The sequence below is a fragment of the Cherax quadricarinatus genome, chromosome 91, assembly GCF_038502225.1.
Source record: "Cherax quadricarinatus isolate ZL_2023a chromosome 91, ASM3850222v1, whole genome shotgun sequence".
NCBI classification, from domain to species: domain Eukaryota; kingdom Metazoa; phylum Arthropoda; class Malacostraca; order Decapoda; family Parastacidae; genus Cherax; species Cherax quadricarinatus.
The window spans coordinates 575487-588366 of NC_091382.1; the positions used below are offsets into that span (position 1 = coordinate 575487).

Below are 12880 nucleotides of genomic sequence, written 5' to 3' on the forward strand. Positions count from 1 at the left end.
GCGGTGCTCACAGTACTGCACTATACGCCACTGGCGGTACTCAGTACTGCACGATACACTGGCGGTGCTCACAGTACTGCACGATATACTAGTGGTACTCACAGTGCTGCACGATATACTAGTACTCACAGTACTGCACGATATACTAGTGGTACTCGCAATACTGCACGATATACTAGTACTCACAGTACTGCACGATATACTAGTGGTACTCACAGTGCTGCACGATATACTAGTGGTACTCACAGTACTGCACGATATACTAGTGGTACTCAGTGCTGCACGATATACTAGTACTCACAGTACTGCACGATATACTAGTGGTACTCACAGTACTGCACGATATACTAGTGGTACTCACAGTACTGCACGATATACTAGTGGTACTCACAGTGCTGCACGATATACTAGTGGTACTCACAGTGCTGCACGATATACTAGTACTCACAGTGCTGCACGATATACTAGTACTCACAGTACTGCACGATATACTAGTGGTACTCACAGTGCTGCACGATATACTACTCACAGTACTGCACGATATACTAGTGGTACTCACAGTACTGCACGATATACTAGTGGTACTCACAGTACTGCACGATATACTAGTACTCACAGTACTGCACGATATACTAGTACTCACAGTACTGCACGATATACTAGTGGTATTCACAGTACTGCACGATACACTAGTGGTACAGTACCGCACAGTACACAGTACATTGCGCTTAAAAACTATCTCATACCCGTTATTTTTAATTTAAGAATTAAGGAGAAAAAAACATGTCAACTTTCCATTATAATTCGTATTAAGTCAACAATTTTCACCAAAAACAATCATTAGGAAAACCAAGTTTTTCACTTGATAAAAATTATTAAATACTTAAACTTTCTTAAAAGATTTATTTGTTCCTGTAGTTGAATAACAACTTTCCAGCCTGAGGGATAGATTAATCACGGGGGGGGGGGGCATACAGATTCTTGGGATGAGGGGGGGGTCATACAGCGTCTTGGGATGAGGGGGGGGTCATACAGCGTCTTGGGATGAGGGGGGGGTCATACAGCGTCTTGGGATGAGGGGGGGGTCATACAGCGTCTTGGGATGAGGGGGGGGTCATACAGCGTCTTGGGATGAGGGGGGGGTCATACAGCGTCTTGGGATGAGGGGGGGGTCATACAGCGTCTTGGGATGAGGGGGGTCATACAGCGTCTTGGGATGAGGGGGGGGTCATACAGCGTCTTGGGATGAGGGGGGGTCATACAGCGTCTTGGGATGAGGGGGGAGCACCTAGTGCCACAGACAATGCCATTAATGTTTACAGTCAATGTAGGGAAAATTCTCAATGTTTGCTACACTGTTGGGTAAATGTTAAACAGGTATTTTATATAACACTTAAATTAATTTGATAAAGTTGCCTTACAATTATGACTAATAAATGTTATACTTTTCTAATTTCAACATTAAGGTCAATCAGGATAAGAAATAATTGGAGGCTAATGCTATCATGAGCGTCACTGCTGACACTAAGAGGCTGAATAAAGTAACGTGTTGCTCATTACTGAAGTCAAAACACTCTAGGTACACGTCTTCTATCCTTTCTTCTTCCTCGTCCTTCCCAGAACAAGCAAGATATATCTCTCTCACCTCTTCACTTCTCTCTCTCCCAAGAAGTGAGATCTTACTGTCAGTCACGGCTTGCTCATCGTGGTTTATAACATCGTCACTCAGGCCTCCCAGGCACAACAGGTCTTCTGCATTGTGCAAGAAACTCGGTGTGCTTTTAACAGTATTAGTGTGTTTCTCAGCTTTTACTCTTTCTGCTTTTCCCGTCAGTTTATTTAAATCAGGTTGTAACCAGTCTATTTCGAAGCTGAGTGGAACTGCACAAGTTTCTTGGTCGATTTCGTCTTCCATTTTCAAGAAGGCTTCGTCGACGAGTCCAAGATCAGTGTCTGAGCTGGTGTTCTCACTGTCGTCGTCCTCCTCCTCCTCCCTCTCACACGCGTCCTCTGGAGTAACCAGTTCCTCTTCATAGTTACTTGAGGCTCTGACACTCACTGGTATATTATATAACCTCTGGGGCTCATCATTTATGTTATTCTCAGTTTCTTGGATGCAGTGTGCAGCGTCGTCTTTTGCCTCATAACCCGTCACTTGCTGAAGCTGGTCAATGTTCTTGTGATTATCTTGACTGGTGTTCTCTGAAAATTGTATTAGTTCCGACTCTACCTTCAGTTGTGCTACTCTCTGTTCCGCACTTCCTAATTCTTCGGTAAATTCTCCTCTCCCACTACTGTACGTGTCAACATGAGGCAGTGGTGGTATCTGCACATGAAAATCTTTCAACACAGTTGCTGAATTTGCAATATTTCTTAGAGTAACTTTCTCTGTCCACTGTACTTCTCTGTTACTAACTTCGTGCATCTCCCTGTAACACCCACTGCCGTTTCTGCACAGCTTAGCTTCTGCCAGTATGCCCTTCGCACCTTGCAATGTATTTTCTGTTACACTTCTCGTCTCTAGTATAGTTCCCTCTCTAATGTAAATAGAAGCATCGTTTTCTGTGACTGCAGTGGCACACCCATTTTCTTTTTTAGCCATACTTGTAAGGCCATACTCTTCATTAATTGTGGAACCTCTAAGGGAGAATACAAGGAAATTTTCCTCACCCACTTGGTCCCATTCGACTGGTTCCAATAGTTCTTCAGTTCCAGTATTCATTAAAGCGATTTCTTTTATTTCACAGCTCAGATTCTCCTCACAATCAGAGATTTCAGTTTCTTCGGAACTCTTAAAGGTATCACCTAACTCAATTGTTTCATCTACGAGTTGAATTTCATCTGAATCACACGAGTCACAATCTCTCAGGATGCTTGCTTCTGAATCAGAGTCAGAATCGTAGTTTGTTGAGGGCTTTTGATCATCGCCAGGGAATCCGTTGTGTTGACACTGATTTCCCTGGCTAGCTAGACGAAAATCCTGGTTGAATTCTGACTCTTGTTTGTTCTCTTTCACTTCCTCTTTGGATGTATTTACTTCCCTTACGGTGTATATATTGTTATTCCCCATGCCAAAAAAGCGAAGTTCATCAGGTCGAAGTGGTCGGCAATTTCGTGGTAGAGCTTTGGCTGCATTGGTGCTGTCCTCTGGTGGCAGCAAAGTATTCCCACTTTTCTTTTCTCGCATTGATCCACTTCGACGTTTTACGAATGGAGGCGGCTCGGTTTTCTTCGTCCTGAGAGACTGACTCCTGATGAATGGCTCGCTGGTGTTGCCAGTCTCGAAGAAACGTAATTCGTCAGCTTTAAGCGTGCGGACTTTTCCTGGTATTGTATTGGCTGGAATAGTTGGGATTGGCGCAGCCTCCGTCTTCCCAGCACTTGTGGGACCTTCAGAAGCTTCATCAGACTCTGAGGAAGAGTGTCTGATCTTATTTAACTTGGCAAACTTGCCGACCAGTGCTGCAACATCGGAGAGACGCCTCTCCTCATCTTCACTGGACTGAGGCTGACCAATCTCTAGTTTATCAAAATCAACATCGAGGAGGTTAGTAAACCTATCAATCAGTTGACCTACTTTGTGTTCGGAAGACTGAAGAGGAGAATCCTCTAGCTGCAAGAGAACGTTTCTGGACTGGTCACTTGTGCACTCATTACCCCGAGTGCTGGCGAACTCATCAGTAAACACACTCGTTTTTTGTCCATTGTCTTCAAATCCCTCTGGTTGGCGTTCTTGTTTTATTTCAGCTGTTGTCTCAATACTTCCACTTTTTCCCTTCATAAGCTCTTCCTTTTTATCAGAGGGAATATGTAAGTTCACTTTCTCTTCACTTTCCTGCCATTCTTCTGTATCTAGCGTTAGTTGGCTCTTACCTTCCATTTCATTCCCATTTTCTCTGTGTTTTTCTTTAGTTTCTTCTGGTTTCTCCTTTCTCTCTCTCCCGGGTTTTACTTCCTCCTCTCGTTCATCTGCTTGTTTCTTCACTTTTTCCTTGTCCTTGTTTTGAGTTTCAATTTTCTCCGTCTTTTTTCTGTCTTGTGAAATTTTCTCTTTATTCTTTCGTTCTTGAAGTATTTCTTTCTCTTTACATTCTCTTGGTTTTGCCTGCTTTAGTTTCCGCTCCGTTTCCTCTTTCTCGCTGTCTTCTACTCTTTGTCTTCCCTCCAGTTGCTGTTTCTCTTGTCCATTATGTATTTTGTCTTTGGTCGTCTCTTCTGCTTTTTCATGTTCTTGCACATTTTTTCCTTCAGTTATCCGTTTTGGCTCTTTACTCTCATTTTTCACTTCTTTCTCTTTCTTTGACCAATCGTCATCGACTTTCTGGTTCCTCTCCTGAGCATCGTCAGTTATATTACATGTCATTCTTGTAATAAGAATTTCATCACTGGAAGATGCTGACCTCTTGTGAATCTCCTCTATCTTACTCGCGATCGTAGACTCCTTGTCATCTGGGAAACTGTATTCATCAACCTTGAAGATAGATTCTGTTTCTAATCTCTTTGCTGCAAGAGTGTGTGAGACAACTTCTGCAGCTTTGGCATCATCAGGAGGCTTCTGCTCGATTTTTGTTTCAGGAACCTGCTCAAATAAGAATTTCTGGCCTCCTTCGTAGGGATATTCTTCGGGGGAAAGGGTCTCAAACTGCCGTAGAAGATCTTTTACCAAAGTAGATGAGAGTGCTTGAGGTGCAGGCGCTTGGTCTGCCTCCCTCTTCGTGTTATCGGACTCTTGACTGTCATTATTGCCTTCGAAAGGGGTCCTGAGCTGAGATTTAATAGTTGTTCTTGGCCTGTTGGGATCATCTCTTTCAACGCTCTTACCTTGATATTGAGCCAATACTGCCTCTTCGAACTGCTTCTTAAGTTTCTTCACTGAAGGAGTTATCTTGCTATCAATGCTTACTTGTGTGGGTTGTGTGCTACGTTCTGGGAGTTCAGACCTAAATCGTCTCTCTTTTTCGTTTTCCTTTACTATATTTTGAGCAGACACCATATTTACTGCAGTTGGTAGGAGTGATGGTTCCTTGGGCAGTGTTTTCGGGAGTTGTTCACTAGTTTTCTGTATAGGGACAGGCTTCTTTGAGTAGTCTGTCTCTATTGTTGCCTGTATTTCAAACTGCATCTTGAGCTTCCGCACTGATACATGTGAAGGCTCGTACCTCAGCCGCCGGATGGCTGAAGGGTTTGGTTCACTCTTGGCTCGAGGGCGAGCGGTTCCATCTATGTTCTTCACTCTGTGCCTAGATTTCCTCTCAGACTGACTTTCAACGGTGATGGGTTTTCGTGGTGGTGAAGTTTCCTCGGTATACCTCACACGCGTCTCTAGATTCGTCTGGTGTATACCGAGTTGTGTTGTGGGGAGTGTGTCATCCTCTGTGCTGGACACACAAACTTCAAAACGTTGTTTAAGTTCCCCGATCGACTTCCGAGGTTTCTGCAGGTCTAAGCGAGCAACTTCGACAGCATCTGTTTCCCACCTCTCCAAACTTTCGTGTCTACTATTTCTCCTCGTGGTAACATGTTGCGATGCAGTGTCACCTCCAGGACAGTCACCTTCATCTGATGAACTGTGTGGTAATTTTCTAGAAACGGTTCTCCCGTGCCTTTCAGCGTTATTTTCGGGTTTCCCTTCTAGGTTCCTGTCAAACTTGATCTTCAGATTCTTGACTGAAGGCAGAGTACCAGCGGGAAATTCGTCTCTAACATCTCTGAGATGTGTCTTGCGTCTGGCCCAGATGTGTCCATCAGAGGCAGAGCGGGTGAGTTTGCGGTGCTCTGCCGGGGACTCGTCACGGGGACTATTCATCGGAGTAATCAGTGAAGCACCTGTGGAGTCTGATCCCTCACCGAGGTCGAAACTTAATCTTGGATTCACCAAGCTACTCCTAAGAGGGGAGGGGGAAGGGCTTCTGGTGTACCTATCACCAGGAGTGAGGAATGACGTAGGTGAAGAGACTCTTACACTTCGTGAAGTGAAATCTACTTCCCTGACCAGCGATGGCATGGACTTAGCCCTCAGGAGCCTCAACAAAGATCCATCTTCCTTAAACGGCGATGTGTTCGGAACAGGAATTTCGTACGGAGTTGATTTGACCCTCCATACAGCCGTAAGTCTTGGAGTAGATGATGCACTTCGCGACCTTCCAGTCATGTCGTTGCCTGCCGTTTCCAGGGGCGCGCTTCTCGACAGTTTACCAATGACGTACGATGCCAGGGACGCTGCCGACATCTTCCTTTCATTTCGGGCGCCAGGAACCTAAAAAAAAAAAATAGACGCATTAATATCCGCCTTTTCATTTCAGAGATAAAGCAATAAAAGTAAATTTGTTTCCAGGATGGAACGCTAAACCAATGAAGGTCGTGCAACACACGAGGGGGGGAGGGGCATAAACGTGTCATTATATGATTAAGACCCATGTCAGGCCAAGTGTCGTGTCCTGACGAAGAAGCACCCATCTCCATGAGAGACACAGACAGACACAGACAGAGACAGACAGACAGACAGACACACACATGGGTGGTCAAAAGATTACAGAGGCACATAATGGGTGTAGAGACCGAACATCACTGTTCTGAGAACTACTCAAGGTAGTGATAAGTGTTGAAGTAGAGATGTGTGGTCACTGTGCACAGTCAAGTACAGTTGTTCAGTTCATTTCTGATAACCTCTCTGCCAACGGCCGCCATTTTTAATACCTTAATCGCCTATGGGTGTGATTAATTCTTAATCTGTAGCAACTATGCTGTCACCACTACAACAATGATCAATACTTGGTTACAGGCAACAGTGATTAACGTGCCTACACATGTGATTAACGTTCCTGTAAATGTGATTAACGTGCCTACGACAGCAGCTAACTTTGGGACTCCAGTTTTCTCTAAATGGAGGAGTGGGGGAGGGGTTACCTTCCACTGTACGTGGGTTGGGAGGTTAACTTCTCCTGTGCCTGGGAGTGTTATCTTCCCGTGTACGTGGGTAGGTGGCTAACTTGCTACTTACTGAATTGATCGTAAATATGGTTAAGCAGTTGACCTCAGTGGAAGTGAGCGAGTTATTCCTTGAGGGTGTTCCAGGGGGACAACAACCCTGCGGCCCGGGCCACAACGAAGCCTGGCGGTGTACCAGGGCCATTAAACCAGGCACGCAAACCAACGTAGGAACCACAGCCCGGCTGGTCAGGAACTGACTTTAGGTGCCTGTCTAGCACACTCGAAGACACTCTGGGATCTATTGCTAATTTACACTATGTATGATAATTACACTTAGTGTACCTCTGCCTCAATAAATTTACATATGTTAATTTAAGATTCGTTACTAAATCTTCAAGAGCTTTATGTACTGCTAGGTGAACATTGGGGAGCGAAGGTAGGTAGGTAAGGTTCGTCAGGAAACAGGACAAATGTTTCCTGACGCGGGTCTTAGTCAGATGATGACCCGCCTTTGGAGATTTTGGTCATCTGACCGAGGCCTTCCGCTGGCTTACCGGTCCACCCCTTTAAAAATTATGGTCATTTATAACCAGTTTATCTCTTGGGGAGCGAAGTAGCCCATACGTCTCTTCCTGCTCACGACACAACCCACGAGTCTACTAACACCCAGGTATTTATTTACTGTTCGGGTGAAGAGGGGCAGCAAATGAGAGATTTGCCCCCAAGTCTATCTGCCCGGGACTACACCTGGGTATTTTGAATGTAAACCATGGTATTAACGAGGGTAACTAATTTGATCTCTAATTTTGATAGTACCGCAGTATTAAGGTAATTAAATTGTACACTAAAATGTTAATAATTATAATTAATATGTTAATTACACGAGAATGGGAATGGTAAATTGTATAAAAAATATCAACTCTAGTAATATTTATGGGTCCTAAGTTCACCTAGCAGAAAATAGATACCCAGATGTTTTAATTAGACAGGTTCAACATCTGGATATCTGTATTTGTAGACGTTTCGCCATCTGGCTTAACGTCTACAAATGAAAACACCCAGATGTCACACACGTGCCTTAATTCATCTTGTCGGTATTGTATACCCCGTGGTCTGGTGGCAAAAGCTCTCGCTTCACACGGCGAGGGTCCGAGTTCGATTCCTGGCGAAGGGGTAGAAACATTGGACGTGTTTCCTTACACCAGTTGTCTGTGTTCACCCATCAATAATAATTGGTACCTGGGTGTTAGTGGACTGGTGTGGGTCGTATCCTGGGACAAAACTGACCTAATTTGCGGGAAATGCTCTGCATAACAAAGGTCTTTCTATATAGTAGTATGTCATAGATGTCAGCTATGGTCTGTATACCTTGTACATGTACTGGTAGTAATTATATATTTGTGGTACCTATATGTTAGTAGACTGTTGTGGGTGGCAGAGGAGAGAACCTAAGGACCAACATGATATAAAGCCACATGCTTGGCTTTCTTGGCTTATCCTGGATTATTAACCCTTCTGGGTTAATACAAATATGTCGTCTCTAATCAAATTAGTGTCAACAAACAAATACTGCACACTGGTCAAACTATAAAGTATTGAAACTCGTTTATCAGGATTCAAGACAACACCAGCAAGTTTTCGCCGTCTATAACTTACATTCAGGTTGCGTTCAGATTCCACTTAAGACATAACGACAATCAGCAATAAATGATAGTATCTGATCCCTTAACGAAGCATTACATTACGGATGCTATCAAAATAAAGATTTAATCGCATTATTATCCCATCGTAACCCTCCCCTCCAGGTGGTACACGTCCCAGTACACACAGTGGTACAAGTCCCAGTACACACAGTGGTACACGTCCCAGTATACACAGTGGTACACGTCCCAGTATACACAGTGGTACACGTCCCAGTATACACAGTGGTACACGTCCCAGTATACAGTGGTACACGTCCCAGTATACACAGTGGTACACGTCCCAGTATACAGTGGTACACGTCCCAGTATACACAGTGGTACACGTCCCAGTATACACAGTGGTACACGTCCCAGTATACACAGTAGTACACGTCCCAGTACACAGTGGTACACGTCCCAGTATACACAGTGGTACACGTCCCAGTATACACAGTGGTACACGTCCCAGTATACACAGTGGTACACGTCCCAGTATACACAGTGGTACACGTCCCAGTATACACAGTGGTACACGTCCCAGTATACACAGTGGTACACGTCCCAGTATACACAGTGGTACACGTCCCAGTATACACAGTGTTGCACGTCCCAGTATACACAGTGTTGCACGTACCACTATACACAGTGGTGCACGTCCCAGTATACACACAGTGGTGCACGTCCCAGTATACACACAGTGGTACACGTCCCAGTATACACACAGTGGTACACGTCCCAGCATACACAGTGGTACACGTCCCAGCATACACACAGTGGTACACGTCCCAGCATACACACAGTGGTACACGTCCCAGCATACACACAGTGGTACACGTCCCAGCATACACACAGTGGTACACGTCCCAGCATACACACAGTGGTACACGTCCCAGCATACACACAGTGGTACACGTCCCAGCATACACACAGTGGTACACGTCCCAGCATACACACAGTGGTACACGTCCCAGCATACACAGTGGTACACGTCCCAGCATACACACAGTGGTACACGTCCCAGCATACACACAGTGGTACGCGTCCCAGCATACACACAGTGGTACGCGTCCCAGCATACACACAGTGGTACGCGTCCCAGCATCCAAACAGAGGTACGCGTCCCAGCATACACACAGTGGTACGCGTCCCAGCACACACACAGTGGTACGCGTCCCAGCACACACACAGTGGTACGCGTCCCAGCACACACACAGTGGTACGCGTCCCAGCATGCATACAGTGGTACGCGCCCCAGTATACACAGTGGTACGCGCCCCAGTATACACACAGTGGTACGCGTCCCAGTATACACACAGTGGTACGCGTCCCAGTATACACAGTGGTACGCGTCCCAGTATACACACAGTGGTACGCGTCCCAGTATACACACAGTGGTACACGTCCCAGTATACACTGTGGTGCACGTCCCAGTATACACAGTGGTGCACGTCCCAGTATACACACAGTGGTGCACGTCCCAGTATACACAGTGGTGCACGTCCCAGTATACACACAGTGGTGCACGTCCCAGTATACACACAGTGGTGCACGTCCCAGTATACACAGTGGTACACGTCCCAGTATACACAGTGGTACACGTCCCAGTATAAACAGTGGTACACGTCCCAGTGTACACACAGTGGTACACTCCCAGTGTACACACAGTGGTACACTCCCAGTGTACACACAGTGGTACACGTCCCAGTATACACAGTGGTACACGTCCCAGTATACACACAGGGGTGCACGTCCCAGTATACACACAGTGGTACACGTCCCAGTATACACACAGTGGTACACGTCCCAGTATACACACAGTGGTACACGTCCCAGTATACACACAGTGGTACACGTCCCAGTATACACACAGTGGTACACGTCCCAGTATACACACAGTGGTACACGTCCCAGTATACACACAGTGGTACACGTCCCAGTATACACACAGTGGTACACGTCCCAGTATACACACAGTGGTACACGTCCCAGAATACACACAGTGGTACACGTCCCAGAATACACACAGTGGTACACGTCCCAGAATACACACAGTGGTACACGTCCCAGTATACACAGTGGTACACGTCCCAGTATACACACAGTGGTACACGTCCCAGTATACACACAGTGGTACACGTCCCAGTATACACACAGTGGTATGCGTCCCAGTATACACACAGTGGTACGCGTCCCAGTATATATACATAGGTACGCGTCCCAGTATATACAGAGGTACACGTCCCAGTATATATACAGAGGTACACGTCCCAATATATATACAGAGGTACACGTCCCAATATATATACAGAGGTACACGTCCCAATATATATACAGAGGTACACGTCCCAGTATACCCACAGTGCCACACGTCCCAGTATACACACAGTGGTACAAGTCCCAGTATACACACAGTGGTACACGTCCCAGTATACACACAGTGGTACAAGTCCCAGTATACACACAGTGGTACACGTCCCAGTATACACACAGTGGTACACGTCCCAGTATATATACATAGGTACGCGTCCCAGTATACACACAGTGGTACACGTCCCAGTATACACACAGTGGTACACGTCCCAGTATACACACAGTGGTACACGTCCCAGTATACACACAGTGGTACACGTCCCAGTATACACACAGTGGTACACGTCCCAGTATACACACAGTGGTACACGTCCCAGTATACACACAGTGGTACACGTCCCAGTATACACACAGTGGTACACGTCCCAGTATACACACAGTGGTACACGTCCCAGTATACACACAGTGGTACACGTCCCAGTGAATACAGAGGTACACGTCCCACTATATATATACACAGAGGTACGCGTCCCAGTATATATACAGAGGTACGCGTCCCAGTATATATACAGAGGTACGCGTCCCAGTATATATACAGAGGTACGCGTCCCAGTATATATACAGAGGTACGCGTCCCAGTATATATACAGAGGTACGCGTCCCAGTATATATACAGAGGTACGCGTCCCAGTATATATACAGAGGTACGCGTCCCAGTATATATACAGAGGTACGCGTCCCAGTATATATACAGAGGTACGCGTCCCAGTATATATACAGAGGTACGCGTCCCAGTATATATACAGAGGTACACGTCCCAGTATATATACAGAGGTACACGTCCCAGTATACACAGTGGTACACGTCCCAGTATACACACAGTGGTACACGTCCCAGTATACACACAGTGGTACACGTCCCAGTATACACAGTGGTACACGTCCCAGTATACACAGTGGTACACGTCCCAGTATACACAGTGGTACACGTCCCAGTATACACAGTGGTACACGTCCCAGTATACACACAGTGGTACACGTCCCAGTATGCACACAGTGGTACACGTCCCAGTATGCACACAGTGGTACACGTCCCAGTATGCACACAGTGGTACACGTCCCAGTGAATACAGAGGTACACGTCCCACTATATATATACACAGAGGTACGCATCCCAGTATGTATACAGAGGTACACGTCACAGTATATATAGAGGTACACGTCCCAGTATATATATACAGAGGTACACGTCCCAGTATATATATACAGAGGTACACGTCCCAGTATATATACAGAGGTACGCATCCCAGTATATATACAGAGGTACGCGTCCCAGTATATATACAGAGGTACGCGTCCCAGTATATATACAGAGGTACGCATCCCAGTATATATACAGAGGTACGCGTCCCAGTATATATACAGAGGTACGCGTCCCAGTATATATACAGAGGTACGCGTCCCAGTATATATACAGAGGTACGCGTCCCAGTATATATACAGAGGTACGCGTCCCAGTATATATACAGAGGTACGCGTCCCAGTATATATACAGAGGTACGCGTCCCAGTATATATACAGAGGTACGCGTCCCAGTATATATACAGAGGTACGCGTCCCAGTATATATACAGAGGTACGCGTCCCAGTATATATACAGAGGTACGCGTCCCAGTATATATACAGAGGTACACGTCCCAGTATACACAGTGGTACACGTCCCAGTATACACAGTGGTACACGTCCCAGTATACACAGTGGTACACGTCCCAGTATACACAGTGGTACACGTCCCAGTATGCACACAGTGGTACACGTCCCAGTGAATACAGAGGTACACGTCCCAGTATATATATACAGAGGTACATGTCCCAGTATATATATACAGAGGTATGCGTCCCAGTATATATACAGAGGTACGCGTCCCAGTATATATACAGAGGTACACGTCCCAGTATAT

At 45.9% G+C, this 12880-nt stretch overlaps 1 protein-coding gene across 2 annotated transcripts in view; it reads right to left on the reverse strand.

Annotated features, from left to right (window-relative positions):
- Positions 1–791: 791 nt before the first annotated feature.
- LOC128704879 (uncharacterized) overlaps positions 792–12880 on the reverse strand; it is a 30029-nt gene continuing 17940 nt past the window's right edge. For both annotated transcript variants that reach the window (XM_070104300.1, XM_070104299.1), the window contains exon 2: positions 792–6256. In XM_070104300.1, coding sequence (XP_069960401.1) covers positions 1472–6229 — 4758 coding nt within the window. In that variant the 5' untranslated portion in view covers positions 6230–6256 and the 3' untranslated portion in view covers positions 792–1471. The remainder of the gene's footprint in view (positions 6257–12880) is intronic.